Source organism: Phymastichus coffea, unplaced genomic scaffold (assembly GCF_024137745.1).
Source record: "Phymastichus coffea isolate CEN01 unplaced genomic scaffold, Cenicafe_Pcof_1.1 PCOF00035, whole genome shotgun sequence".
In the NCBI taxonomy this organism is placed as follows: Eukaryota; Metazoa; Arthropoda; class Insecta; order Hymenoptera; family Eulophidae; genus Phymastichus; species Phymastichus coffea.
Window position 1 is genome coordinate 2704100 of NW_026706846.1, and position 15726 is coordinate 2719825.

The 15726-nt window shown below is 36.6% G+C and overlaps 1 protein-coding gene across 1 annotated transcript in view; it reads right to left on the bottom strand.

Moving 5' to 3' along the window:
* Window positions 1-11094: 11094 nt before the first annotated feature.
* LOC131663404 (MORN repeat-containing protein 4-like) overlaps window positions 11095-15726 on the bottom strand; it is a 297631-nt gene continuing 292999 nt past the window's right edge. Inside the window, exon 5 of the mRNA XM_058933802.1 lies at window positions 11095-11358. Coding sequence (XP_058789785.1) covers window positions 11353-11358 — 6 coding nt within the window. The 3' untranslated portion in view covers window positions 11095-11352. The remainder of the gene's footprint in view (window positions 11359-15726) is intronic.

Consider the following 15726-nt stretch of genomic DNA (forward strand, 5'->3'; position numbering starts at 1 on the left):
GGAATTGTGCGTCGCTTGTAAGCAACTAATTTTTCTCGTCGTTGAGGCGGTGCAAGTCATTGGAGTCAACCGCAGGGATGGCCATTGAGTATTTAAGGTTAGTTCGGACGTGTGGGTCGAATGTTAATGTTTTATTTGCTGGGCTGCGTTTTTTGTGGTAAATAATGGGTATGTTGTTTTCATCTTGGATAAAACCATTTCTATTGAAGTACGTGAACTGATGGGTTGGGAGTTAACCAGAGCCCGCTGTGGCTGCGCAGTCAATATTGTCACAAGTGGTGAATTTTTTGAGATAAACATTGTTTATTTTTTTTATATTAGCAAGATAATCACAAGTCAGTGTTAGTATAAAATTATCGATACGTGAGATGTTGGCGGCGTCGTAGATCATTTTATTACTCACAAATTGTTTAGTGTCCGATATACGGTAGTTGTGTAGTGCAACACGTAGGCATTACCTTTAAAATTTACATATTTTCTCAATCTTATATGCACTAACATTCCACCATATCGGGCAAGTATAGGTTCTGATTGGTCTAATAAGCAATTGGTAGCATATAACTTTGGCTTTGTGACTTAGGAACTTGTTGAAAAAGAGTCTGCTGAGGCTACGGAAGGAGTTTTTCGCTTTGCTAAGTTGAGTGTCAACGTGCTTATTCATGCGGAGTAGGTAGTCGAGTTGCACTCCAAGAAACCGTACAACTTGTTTGTGTTCTATGGGATAGTTGCTATGTTATTGCTAGAGTAAATTTGGAAGCTTTTGATAGCTGCTCTTTTTTGCGTAGAGAAGAAGCGTAAGGGTTTACGAAGTACGTGGTTTCACACCTAGAGAAATTTGTCTTTAGATTAAGAGAGGTATATTGATTTATGGGTGATAGCAATGTACCTTCTGCAGATATTGTCGGTTAAATCGTATAACTATACGTAGTCGATGATAATGATTGTACTACTGATTCGACTGTCTTCTTACCTTTTTCGCTCAATGTTCTGCCAGTATGCATTTCTAAATTGAATCCACTTTTATCGGAATTATATATCTTACTTGCACTTTTGGTTGATAATTCTGTTTTTATGAGGTTGATAAACTTTTGACAATCTAACTTTAAACTAGCCTCATTTTCAATAAATACTTTAGTCACATATTTAGTTATTTTACGCGATACAATTTTATGCTTTTTTTTGAATAGTAATATCCAATTGGGTGAAGCTTTAAACCAAGGCATATCTAACTCATACTTTTTTTGTAAAGCCCATCTTTTAAGATCTAAATCTTGCACTGTTAACTTCCGATTTAAAGCATCTTTGAGTTGTTGTAAAGTATATTCTGAATCTATAAACAGATTCTCTCTTTTGGTTCCGCCAGTCAAAATTTGCTGTTTCCATATTCTCAACTAACGTTCTGACGAAACTTGTTTATGTTTAATCTGGACGAAAGTTCAAAACAGTTTCTTTTTCTTACCACTTTCCCAGTATTCAACAGCTTTTGTTTTATATCCATCGTCGAGTTGTTCCAATCTTACTATTTGAACCACATGAACCGTATTCGTTGATTGTGGTTTCTATCAAGGAAAAAAACAGTTGCAGTTCCAATCTTGCTATTTGAACCACATGAACCGCATTCGTTGATTGTGGTTTCCACGTCATGCTACAGTTTGATTTTTATTTGCCACGTACATACTCGAGTGTGTTTGAGGTGGAAAATAAGAGTAACATTATCTCATGTCAGTATTTTTATATTCGCTAAAATCGCCTCGCGAAATACGTGCATATACCTATTAGTATGGTAAAATCAGTTTGTCTAATGAATTTTTTCGTAATAACATAATAATCGAATTTCCTCAGAGATAGTAGTAATATTTCTTGAACATAATGATTTAAAAATGAAATTCTCCGTAGCTATTTCGAACTTCCAAAATTTGCATGATTTCGTTAGTTGCATTTGCTATTTCCTACCTATACATAAATATACGTAATTAATAAAATGTTATCTTCTACAAAAAATGTGCATATGTCCTTTTTTTTGAAGATACTGTAAATATTTCGAAATCGGGATTATGAATGACAGGGAGCTGGATTCCGGATTTCAGAAAATTGGAATGTAGGAGTTCGGGGTTACAGCGTGGCAGGGTAACTATCTCGAGGGTTGATGAAACTGGAATGTAGGAGTTACGGGTTACAGCGTGACAGGGTAACCAGTTCGAGGGTTGATAAAATTGGGGTATAGGAGTTTGGGGTTACAGCGTGGCAGGGTAACCAGCTCGAGGGTTGATGAAATTGGGGTGCAGGAGCTACGGGTTACAGCGTGGCTGGGTAACCAGCTCGATGGTTGATTTTTATATTCAAAAAATGTAATCTCAATATCAGATGAAATGAACGAATTAATATAACGTAAATATAACATAAAAATAAAATAAATTTAACGTTATCTTCTACAATCATTTCGCCTATGTCCTTTTCTTCAGAGATATTACAAATATGTCGAAATTGAGATTATGAATAACAGAGAATCGGGTTTCGGACTAGAAAATTGGAAAGGGCAGGGTAACCAACTCAAGGGTTGATGAAATTCAGGTGTAGGAGTTCGGGGTTAGAGCGTGACAGGGTAACCAGCTTGAGGGTTAAGAAAATTGGGGTTAAGACTTCGGGGTTAGAGCGTGGCAGGGTAACCAGCTTGAGGGTTAAGGAAATTGGGGTTAAGAGTTTGGGGTTACAGCGTGGCAGGGTAACCAGCTCGAGGGTTGATGAAATTGGGGTGTAGGAGTTCGGGATTAGATCGTAGCAGGGTAACCAGCTCGAGAGTTAAGGAAATTGGGGTTAAGAGTTTGACGTTACAGCGTGGCAGGGTAACCAGCTCGAGGGTTGAGGAAATTCGGGTGTAGGAGTTCGGGGTTATAGTGTGGCAGGGTAACCAGCTCGAGGGTTGATGAAATTGGGGTGTAGGAGTTACGGTTTATAGCGCGGCAGGGTAACTAGCTCGAGGTTTAAGGAAATTGGGTTCGGGGTAGTAGGGGATCAGGGTAACAAATGAATGCTCTGTTCACTCTCCAATGAAGGGGTAGCAGCCCCTGGTGACGGATACTGTATACTTTTGTGGAAGATTTTAAACGGAATTTCATAAACTTCATTTCTTCTGAAAAAATTTAGCAAGTAAATATTTGAAAACATAGCTTTTCTTTCAGGCGACTTAGGGGGTTGCAACCCCTGTAGACGAAATCCATATATTTAACTAAAATTTTTTAAAAGAATTTTTCAAATTTGTTTCGTCGAAAACTGTGCATAAAATACGCGAATTTCGCTATAAAATGGTGCTGAGGGGTAACTTTCGGGGGTAGCTTTCACCCTTTAAATAGTTTATTCGGCAGAACAAAAGTATACATGTATTTGGATTTTTGAGCGTCATAGAACATGAAATATCCAGCATAATCTGCGATTCACAATGCTTATATTGTATTAATAACATTAAGGGGTAGTTCACCCTCGAAATAATAGATAATAGGAAAACCCTGAAACACATCAATTTTGTTTTATCATTTTCTACTAGAATATCATTTTAAAAATTTTTTTAACAAAATTTTTTGATTTTGTAAGGTAAACATACACTTAAAAATGTAGTTTTTCCTCTATACAACGTAGGGGTTGCAATCCCCGGTGACCAAATTGATGTGTGTCTGTTACTTTTTTTATAAGTATCTTGTGTTTTTTGTTTCATAAAAAAATATTCATTACAACTAAAGATATTGCTATAGAACTGCTTTTGGGGCTGTTTTTTGGTGGTAGGTTTCATCCCTTAGATAGCTTTTCCGCCGATAAAAAAAAATACGGGTCTTTTATTTTTTTACGAACTATAACATATCTCAATTGCAGAAAAATCGGAGGTGGAGGGTTGGGGTGGTTCCTTTGTTAGTGAATTTTTGAGCGATCCAAATAGCGGCGGTCGACTTCCCCCACCACTCCAAGGCGCTAAAAGATTGAAAAAATCATTGATTCTGTTTACGTTCGATACCGAATTTAATGTATGTACAATTTAAGCAAAGTCTAAATATTTCACAGCTAAAAAACCTTGGCTTTTTGCCTTGAGTTGGTTTAAAATTTTTTCGTTATCTACAGTGCCGCTCACGCACTTTTACCCCCCCACGGGCAAAATCAGTCTAACTTCAAAGTTTTATATCTCTGGTAGAAATTAACGTACAGAGACGCGCGTGGGTGCGTTTGAAAGGTCTTTCGGAGAGCTTTCAAATGATATGACTCACGGTTGCCATCGATTGTTTTTTTAAATTTTGCAACAATTATGCAAAATTAAAAATTCTGAAATTTTTTTATTATTTTTGACAATTAGCCAATTTTGGAAAAAAAATCGTACGAAAATTTGAAGTACACCATTTTTTAGCTATTACCAAGCCCTATCTGAATCACTGATCAAAAATTTATTTTCGTCAAATATGACGCGCGCACGTGCATTTTTTCCTGGAAGTGATAGTTTTTTTCAACATTTTTTATCTCCGTCAAATTGTAACAATCGAAAAAAATTTATAGGAGAAAAAATGTTTGTTTTTTCACGTAGAATACTGCAATAATTTTTTTTTTGGTTTTTCGAAAAATTTTTTAGATAGAATACCTCTCTCTGTCTCTGTTTAATTGCACAGGCGCATGCCGAACAACAACTGTACTGTTATGACTATATATATTATAAACATGTGTTGTTTACGAGAGTGACTTGTGGAGTACGGATTGATTAAAGAGATCCAGACGATTTTAGATTTTTATTTTATTTATATTAAAAATTAAATAATAAAAAAATAATAAAATACTGTAAGTAATATATACACAATGACATTAACTTGTGTTTGTTGAAAAAAACAATCTATCCCATTTAATAAAACACGCAGTTTTCATAAGTAAGTAAAAATATATTTGCATATAACATTGTTTTTAGTTTAGATGTATTAAAATTTTAAAAGTGTACGAGGGTGGTCCTATAAGTACTTAGTCTACAAAAGAAAAACGAAAATTTTGGAAAAGTGGCGTTTTATTTTTCAACAGAGTTTCCTTTTAGTTCGATACACTTGGTCCAGCGATGCTCCAACTTCTTTAACCCGTCTGAAAAATACGTTTCCTCGACGTCTGAAAAGTAGGCTTCCGTGGCAGCGATTACCTCCTCATTCGACTCAAATTTCTGCCCGGCGATTGACTTTTTCAAGATTGGAAACAAAAAGAAGTCGCACGGGGCTAAATCTGGAGAATACGGTGGATGGGGCAGCAGTTCGTAGCCTAATTCGACCAATTTAGCTATGGTGACGGCACAGGTGTAAGCCGGTGCGTTATCATGGTGGAAGAGCACTTATTTCTTCGTCAAATGGGGCCGTTTTTTCTGCAATTCGACGTCGAATCGGTTCAATAATTCGACATAGTACAGCCATGTGACCGTTTTGCTCCTCTCCAGGTAGTTGATGTAGATCACACCTTGTGAATCCCAAAAAACGGTGGCCATCACCTTTCCGGCCGATGGGGCAGTCTTTGCCTTCTTTGAAGCACTTTCGCCGGGTAAAGTCCAATGTTTCGACTGCTCCTCGGTCTCTGGTGTATACCAGTGGATCCATATTTCGTCGACTGTCACGAAACGACGCAGAAACTCCTTCGGATTGCGCTTAAACAGCGTCAGACATTGCTCTGAAGTTGTCTCACGGTTGCGCTTGTTGTCCGCAGTGAGCAAACGCGGCACCTATCGCGCCGACAGCTTTCTCATGCCCAAAATTTCATGCAGAACATGACCCACTCGGTTTTTTGAGATGCCTACGATCTTAGCTATCTCGCGCACCTTCAATTGTCGATCTGTCAATACGAGATCGTGAATTTTTGTCACGTTATCCTCCGTGGTAGCCGTTTTCGGAGCACCTGGACGTGGCTCTTCAAAAGAGGAGTTTTAAAGAGGAGTTTCAACGTGCGACCACGTTGAAACTCGTTAAACCAATTTTTGACGGTCGCCATCGAAGAAGAAGAGTCACCGTACACAGCATCCAAGCGCTTTTTGATTTCGCTGCGCAATTTCCCTTCCAAAAACAAGAATCGAATCACCGATCGATACTGCTCTTTTTCCATTTTTCAAAAATCAACGGACACACTTGCTTTCACACGCTCTCAAAAATAAACTACAACTCCGATCCGGCTGAAATCTTGACAGTAACCATCGTGAAGGATGTACTACGTGATAGAATAGAAATTTCTTTTGCGAGAGTGGCATCATCGGGCGGTGAGGCTAAATACTTATAGGACTACCCTCGTAGTATTTATACATCCTATAAGTGTATCAACAATTTTATTCTTTTAATATATTTATGTATACAAAAATATGTATCAGAATCACAGAAAGTAAATAATATAAAAATCAGAAAGTTAGGTTAGAAAAAAAAATTGTATGTTTTTAAGTGTGACTTATACGTACTATGTATGAATATGATAAATAAGTATGAATAAATAATTTTTATTTTCATTTTAGATTTCCAAATAACTTAGAGCTTAGAAAAGAATGGATGCGACTCACTGGAGTATCAGTTGTATCTAGAAATTCAACAGTATGCAGTGATCACTTTGAAAAACTTTCATTTCACCAAACAGGTGGACATACTACTGTGAGAAGATTACTTGTGAATTCAGTGCCTTCAATTGCATTGAATAAAAATATATCGCATATTGTAAATGAAATGGGGATTTTAAAACTTAATTCGATGGATAACAGGTCTTATTCAAATGAAAATAATGTCAGTAAACATGAAAACATTTATGATATAAATCTAAATTTTAATGAAGTATGAAATTGTATAAGTGACTCGACCAATTTAAGTTCTGAAGATAATTGCCAAATATCTGATAGTGATGTGAAGAATGTTAGTTCTGAAAATAATCACAGTTGTTCAGATAACGAAGATGTAAATGCAAGTGATACTGGATTTGAATCATGGAATTATCATTTTGGTTTAATAGATCAATCGAATATATCATTGCATGGTGCAGAAGGAGAAAAAATTGTCAATAATGTGTCAGTATCCTTATAAAAGCGATTGTATATCAAAAAAAGCATCACCTGGAATAGAAAAAAAAGATAGTAACAATAATGGACAAAATAATGAAAGTTCTAAAAGGTTTACAGAAAATTCTAGCCAATAGTATACTTATATTGTGTAAATATATAGATAATAAAAATCTAAAAACATTTTTTAATTTTTTCAGGAAACGTCCAGTTCAAAATGAAAACGACTATGAAATGCAAAAACAAAAGAAATTTCGCTTCATAGATGGGACCAAATCCCAATGCTTGTCAAGAGATGATTTTGTGTCGGATGAAATTTGTAATAAGCTTATGAAGTATACGGTTTATAAAAATAATCAAGTAGCAACTGCGCGTCAAAAAAATTGGAGGCAAGAAAAGAAAATTGCGAATATGAAAGATCTAATAAACAATTTAAAAGAGAATGAAGTTTCAGCAGCAGCAGATTACTTAGAGGTTTGATAATTTTTTTAGAATGATGTAAAGAAGTTTTATATATAAAATCATGCCATGAGATTTATACATACATTTATACATACAAATATATCATATACATATATAATTCATATTGTCATATCAATAATATTAAATATTAGATTTTTTATGCGATTAATTTTTTTCATTACATTATTATACTCAGTAATGAAATTGAAGTTTTTATTATATCTACATATTTTTTATATTTTACAGATATTTTAAAATTTTGATCAATGCATGATAATATTAATTTATTTTGTCTCTATAAAAATAATTCTAGATGATTCTTTTTAAAATTAATTTTTGTTCTTGATTTTACTAAAAAAAGAAAGGAACATTCTGTTAGTTCTTATAGCACAGTCCGACAAGATTTTTGCACAAGCAAATCATACATGGTTCCCCGAAGAATTTTTGGCGCTGAAACCGAATCCGGCCTCAGAATTTCTCCGACGCGTCAGGATTTTGAGATATCCTAACCTAAAAGTGCAAAAATAGCGATTTTTGCCTATATTTGAGGTTATGTAGCACTACGACATTCTCTATACACAAAAAACTATAAGCGACATCTTAAAGTAGCAGCCTAGCCCTTTCAAAGGCCGATAAGTTTGCTCAAATAGCTTATTTTTTCTTTGAGATATTGTATTTTAAAGTTTTTCGGTTTCATAAATATTGTACCTCTCAGAACATACAGCTTTGAAAGCTTCGACGTCGAATTTTATGTCGAACGACTTCAATCAACTACTGTTCTGCAAGAAAATTAAGATATATACCATAGACAGGCTAACCCAACTTCAACCTAAATTACGTCATCCCCACGAACCCTTACATCCCTTATAAACCACCCCTGCCAACCTCAAACAGGCTAACCTACCTACGATAAATCTGGGTAGAGCGAGTTTAATCGACTGCTTTTCTATAAGGAACCTAAGATCTCAACCACAGATTGGCTTATCTGTTTTCTCCTTGACGTAGTCTATCTCCAGATACCCTTACAACCCTCATAAACGGCCCTACCAACCCCCAAGCAGGCTAACCTACCTAACGCTGGTTAGAACGAGTTTAATCAATTGCTTTTCTATGAGGAACGTAAAATCTCAACCAGATAGGCTTACCTGTTGTCTCCTTGATGTACTCTATCCTTAGAAAACCCTACAACCCTCAGAAACCCTCTCTACCAACCCCCAAGCAAACTAACCCACCTAACCCTTGGTAGAGCGAGTTTAATCAACTGCTTTTCTGTAAAAAAATGAATATCTCATTGACATTGACTCTGATATACCCCTCCTCAGGTAGGGGTGGTTTATAAGGGCTGTAAGAGTTCGTGGGGATGACGTAATTTAGGTTAAAGTTGGGTTAGCCTGTCCATGGTATATATCTTAATTTTGTTGTAGAACAGTAATTGATTGAAGACGCTTGACACAAAATTCAACGTCGAAACGTTCAAAGCTATATGTTCTGAAAGGTACAATATTCATGAAATGAAAAACTTTGAAATTTAATATCTCAAAGAAAAAATAAGCAAACTGAGCAAAATCAACGGCATTTAAAAGGACTAGACTGCTGCTTTAATAGGTCGTTTGTAGTTTTTTACGTGTAGATAATGTCTTGGTGCTACATAACCTCAAATATAGGTAAAAATCGCTATTTTCATACTTTTAGATTAAGATATCTCAAAATCCTGACGTGCTGGAGCAATTCTGAGGCCGGATTTGGTTTCAGCGCCAAAAATTCTTTGGAAAAACATATATGGTTTGCTTGTGCAAAAAATTAAGGTATTTTTGTAGGACTGTGTAGTTGTTTCATTACTTTTCATGTATCAATTTTAAATTATAAAATCGAGTAACATAAAATGAATTATTATTATTATTATTTTAACAAAAACTATAAGAGTTTTAGTTTATTTAAGCGAAATGTAGCAAACGTATAGATCAAATAACTATTTATTGAAGACAGTCATTTTAATTGTCTTGTAGATAATAAATAATTCTTGATATATACTACATATTTTTATACATATTTTTATCACAAAATATCCATAATTAAAAAACAAATACTACAGGAAATTGAGAATTCAATTTTTAAATGACTGCCTTTGTGACGGGCGAATTGACCGTTGAGTTCGCTCGCCCTGTTCGCCTCTCTCTCTCTCTTCCGCGTGCCTTCCTCTGAGCCGCTGCCACATCGGTCTCGGTTGATTAAAACCGAGTATCGACGTACGATGTGGCTTTGTTGCAGGTTTGATTCCTGATCGGCGGAGATGCCTGGCGTTAGTGGGATGGAGCGAGAGCGGGGAGCAGAGGAGGAGAGAGAGAAATAGTGTCACCGGCATAAGTCCCACATGTGTGCGTAGCCGGCGGCGCTCGGCCGATTGGGTACCTATAGGGAGGGGCGCGTAAGACGTCGCGGAAAGCGTGAGATCGCGGTGTTAGAATGGCTTCGACCAGCAACTAATTTCGAGCTAGTTATGCCTCGCGACTAAGAAGTGCGTGAATAGTGAATTGATGCCGAGTGAACAGCCTCGCAGAGGAAGACCAGCAGAATCTACATAGAGATCCACCTGTTAAGGACTACGTAGTTGGCCCAGCGGATGTGGACTTCCACAGCAGCGCTTCCTCCTAAGGTCAGGTACGCCTCGATTTCTCTCTCTAAGCATCGTATCGGCCGGACGCTGACGAGTGGTTGCGTGCGTGAATTCGCATCGCACTCGCGGAAACTCGCGGGACAGTTGTATGGCGATGTTCTGTCTCCCGTGCGTTAATTCGCACGGAACGGACTAGCCCGGACTTGGCCGACGCACACGTCAAACGCCGCACGTAAATTGCTGTTTCAATAAAGTGTAAATAAATATCCGAAATGATGAGATGCTTTGTGCAACCTGTCTCTCTCGTAACTAGGTAAATCGCGATTATCGACACTACCGGACGACATAAGCCCTCGTTAATTTTCTGCGACGAAGCGAATACGCCTTCCGAGCCTTCTCCCTTAAATTAATTTGTGACGCGACGTTGTTCGGGCTTCGTTCCCATGCGGAATTCAAAATTATTAACGTGTGTGTTACAACCATATACAGATGCTTCAGAGATACTACGTTCCATTATAACTACAATATAATGAAATATTCATCTTAAAAAATGGGAATTTTGTTCAATTCTTAAAAATAAAATTTAAATGAAAAAAAATCTATTTTTAACGGGACAGACAATTATCGGAATTTCCCGAACAAAAGTTATTTGTAAAAAACTATCTACTACATAAATGATTATTAAATAGAGTTTTATCTTTACTAAAATTTAAATACTCAAAAAACATGATATTCATTATAATAAGAACATAAAGCATAAAAAATACATCCGTACATAGTTACATACCGACGTACAGATATTCACAAAAAAATTTTATATTTGGAGTCTACAAAATATCTAAATCATAAACACATAAAAAAGAAAATAAGGAAATTTGATATTCTTAATTTTTTGTATCTTTAACTATTTAAGAAAAAGTATATCCGAAAATAAAATATAACTTCTTCCTACAGATTTAAGGATTTGTTAAAATGAGTCACATGCAAATGGTTATGTTAATTATTTATTTTACTATTTTCACCGCTAACAGAAATTTTAAATATCATAATTTTCATACTGAAAAGATCTTGTCAAATGATGTCAACCAATAATTACAAATTCATAACAATTAATTGTTTTGAATACGAGCCATCATTGATATTTTTTGCGCTTTCTGAATAACATCTGGACAACGTCGACGTCGTATAAGTTTACAGTCTTGGAAAAATCCTTCATTACGAGGAAACCCATGAGATCCATCTGCATATGTCACTAGTCCTGAAAATATGTGATTCCATAAAATAATGTTATTATTAAGATATTGTAATCATCGAAACGTTATAGAAATTAATATAGTTTCAATACATTCAACATTTATGTCACTATAATTAGAAATATTTTCTTATAAATTATAATAGGTAAAATAGAATATCATTACTTATAATATAATTCTTAATGGTGCGCCACCATTTATAATATTATAAGTCTAATTTCAAAAAGAAAATTTGTATCGTGAATAGGTGTAGAGAAATTTTTGAAAGTATAACTTTGCATAATACAGTAGTATCGGCCTTTCTAGAAAGCCGAATGGTCTACTCTACTGAAAATATACATACAAAACTTGTATGCAACTTGTACATAAATCATACAAGAGTATGTGCAAGATTGATAGAAGACTTATACAAAACTTGTACAAGACTTGTACATATCTTATACACATCTCATTCGTATTTTTAATAAAGTTTGTAAAAATTTTGTACAAATTAATAATTATTTACCATAAAAGAATTTATAATTATTATTATTTATAACGGTTGGCGATCGTTGCGTGTCGTGAACACAACCGATAGCTGTTAATCAAGCGAGAACTCGGGAACGCGTGGTGCGGCAGCTCTCTCATACGTGCGCGCGTTTTAAAGCGTAGAGAGTGAGGGAAGGACTGGTTGCACGGGTCAGGACAAGTAGTTTAGTTTGGGCTTCACACGTGAACACTTCGTTTAGCAGTGATTTCAAACAGTATGATCGTTACGCTTGAAGTGTTGTACATCTCGGGACTTTTGGTGCGAGATTCCACAGGCGAGCTAGCTCTGTGTAGAGGTACCTTCTAGGGCAAGGCGAGTGACGCAGATTAATCTTCGCGACCGTGTACGTAGGCGCTGTACTATCTTCCCCGGGACAGCTACGTCCTCTGTAAGGAGCGAAGAGAAAAGTAACGAGGTTCGACATTGTCTTTCAGTTGGCTCATAAGCAACTGGAGCCATATTAAGGTAGCATCCGATTTTAGGAACCTGCGCTAGGCGTGTAATTGTCAGCGAACAGCCTTCAGACATCGCGTGCGCTTTCTCTCTCTCTCTCTCTCTCCCTCTCTCTCTATCTCTCTCTCTCACATTATTCGAATTATTGCTTGCAGCTACCTTAATTTCTAGTTTTGTATTCGTTGTATATCGCCCAAACAACGACATTTGGAGGGTCTAGGCCGTAATAAAGCTTCAACACTTGAACGTCACCTTTCAGCTTGTACTCTTCTTTTCTCCAACTCATGCGCATTAGCGCATTACTAATACCCGATTTATATGATTTGAGCTGCGGATTAGCAGTTTAGAACGGATGAGCTGCGCAACTTCTGGTAGATCGTGATGGCGAAAAGGCGTACGAGGAAGGAGAAGAGAGAGAATATAAAAGAGCGAGAGAAGAGAAAAAGGGGACGAAAAAGGGGTACCAAGAGAACGATGAGTATTCATGCCGCGGATCGCTGCAGGATTCTGCGTTTTAGTTTTGTTAGCTATTGGTCTAAAAAGCCGGGTTGTCCTCTTTTACTGCAACAGATTTATCGGCGTTTGCATCATCGCCACCGTCGCCCGAGTCTCCAAGAGGAGAAGGTGCGGTAATTGGGGAAGAATAGCGACAGCGTGACTTTTTTACTTTTTCTTTTCGCTCCTCTTGATTCCACACTGTTGCCCGCATGACATTTGCGATGTCTTGGGCTCCGAACGATTGTTACGTCTCGTGCATCAACTACGAATAGCTAATGAATGAGACGTTCCAATATGTTGACTAGTGGTCGGATATGTCTCACTTATAATAAATATATGTAGAAATGTATGTCTGATGATTGTACTACCTTGATAATTGTAGCTTTTAATTGTTGATAAAATGTAGCAGGCTCTAACTGCTTGTTGGATTGTATGAGTGTAGCAGGCTCTAACTGCTTGTTGAATTGAATAGGATAGGTTGTTGAATAATACTTGCACGATATTACTTTGTAACAGTCGTGAGTTTATTAAGTAAAATGATCACCAATTGTCGGACTAGTGTGTACGGAGTTGAGTCTTACAGGTACTTATTGACTGACTGACTACTGATCAACTGACTCGTAATGATGTTCATTGCTTTTTATATGTTAATTTTCAGGTCAGTATTGAATTGTGACATTTTGTTTTTTGCTGAATATACATTCTTGTGCTCGGTGGCTTTATTTCGGAGTGCTATTTGTTTTGCGTTTTGTCAGCTTTCTGCTGACGTGTGAATATTTTAGCAGTTTTGAATTTCCTGAATATGCATTTGTTACAAAAGAGGATGTGTCGCAAGGTGTAACAACTTTATTTCGGAGTGTCATTTACCTCGCGTTTCGTCAGCTTTCTGCTGACGTGCGAATAGTTTTAGAAGCTTTGAATTTCACGAGTGTGCAGTTGTTACAAAAAGGATGCGTCGTAAGACGTAACACCCCAGGGCCTAAGACATTGCAATATGATTGCAATGTTTTGCATAAAAATACTTCTGAAATTCAAAGCTACTAGTTTGCGGTTTATACAGAGATTTTGTGGTATGTACATTTTATTTAGTATATAAGGAGTGCAGTTGCTCGACTTTGTACAGTTCAAGTTTTTCAGTTTACGATGTTCGGGTTCCCAAGGAAACGTTATTTCATGGCCTGTGTAAGTATTAAAGATTGATTGTAATTCTTGTTGCCATGCTTTTTTTTTTTTTTTTTTTTTTGTTGTTATTTTTATTATATATATATTTTTTTTTCTTTTTTAGTTTGCGGATTGGCAGCATTCAATTGGCACGTGCTGTGAAGAAAGCCAGACGAGAGGGCTTGCCCCTTCCTGCCGGGCCGAAACCCGGAACCCGGAAGTATGTGAGGATAGATGTAAGTATTTTGCAATGTATATTGGTATTTTTATATATATGGATTAATTTGTTTCCTGTTTGCTTTGTTAGTTGCAGAGATGGCAATTGGTGCGGACTCTACGGCATTGCGACCGAGTGACGCGCACGGCCTTCTTCCTGGGGGAGTATGTGCCAGACGAAGATAGTTGGGGTCTTCGTGACTTATTTTTTTATGGTTTGTTAGTTTATTGCAATGGTTTCCGTAGGGTATGCGTAGAAGTGTTTAGTGATTTTTATAATGTGATTGTAGGTCCAAGTGTGGACCACCGGTATAATTGCAATTGTATCTGAGTGTGATTATATTTGCGAATATGCTTGTAATTTTGTAAAAATAAATATATATTTTTTTCTGTTTTTAGATAAAAAGAACAAATCTTTGTTTTTTATTTCAATTCCTTTGTCATCTCAGCCTAATATTCTAGAGCGAATATCTCGCTTCCCTCCCCGCTTAAAATGTGGCCATGACGTAAAGCATTTGGGGTACTGAACGACATGACAATTAGATTTTTGTTGAAAATAGGTCATGTTTGTATTTGATTATTGTTGTTTCGAGAGGTAAGTTTTGTTGAGGAATAGGACAGTGGGTATCAGGGTAGATTTGTATCTTGACGTCTGTGTCGTTCAGGTTTGTGTGTATTGTGTCTAGTTCAATTTCTGCATTTTGTTTATTAATTTTTGTCATACTGTTGTGGTTTTGTTGTCCTAGTGTCACTAACAGGTGGGTTATTGAGCTAAAGAAGGCCCATAGTAGGTTCATAGACCAGCCATAAACCATGTGCAGCGTATATCCTCTGATGATGGTGTCAATTGTCAATTTTGTTATTTGCAGTATTATTAATATCATGATGATTACTGATGAGATTGATCCGCACATGACTAGCTTGTTGAACATGTGATTCCATGTGCTTTCTGCCAATTTTGCAAGTGTATTTTCTGTAAAAATATTCCCTGTTGTTCCTTCTCCTGATATCTCTTTAGCTATAATATTTAGCAGAGATGCTTTTTCCATGGGGAACATTATTTGTTGTTGTAGTTGATCTAATTCTTGTTGTGAGTATATGCCGCTAGTTGCTAATGACTCTATGGATTCAAATTTCCAATTTATGTTTGTGTTTGGTTTGAGTGTTTGTGGTGATATTGTTTCCGTTGGTTTCGGTGTTAGTTTTATCCATTTGTTATTTACTTTGTAGTATGTAGGTATGATGGAGTTGCAGTTCATTGGAGTACCTCTTCTTTTGAGGATATGCGTTTTTGGAGTAAGAAACCAGGTTTCATTGCCTGAAATTACTGGTAATTCGCTGTAGCATTCGCTAAGGTGCTGTGCCTTCACTACAGTAGGGATGCATTTTATGATATGAACTGCTTCTCCTGCGATCCTGGCAATGTATCCAGGTCTTTTCATGATATTGTATGCGAATTCGTCAGGGGAGAGGGTTGCAAGGGATAGGGAGTTTTGTAATGTTTTCCTCTCTACTT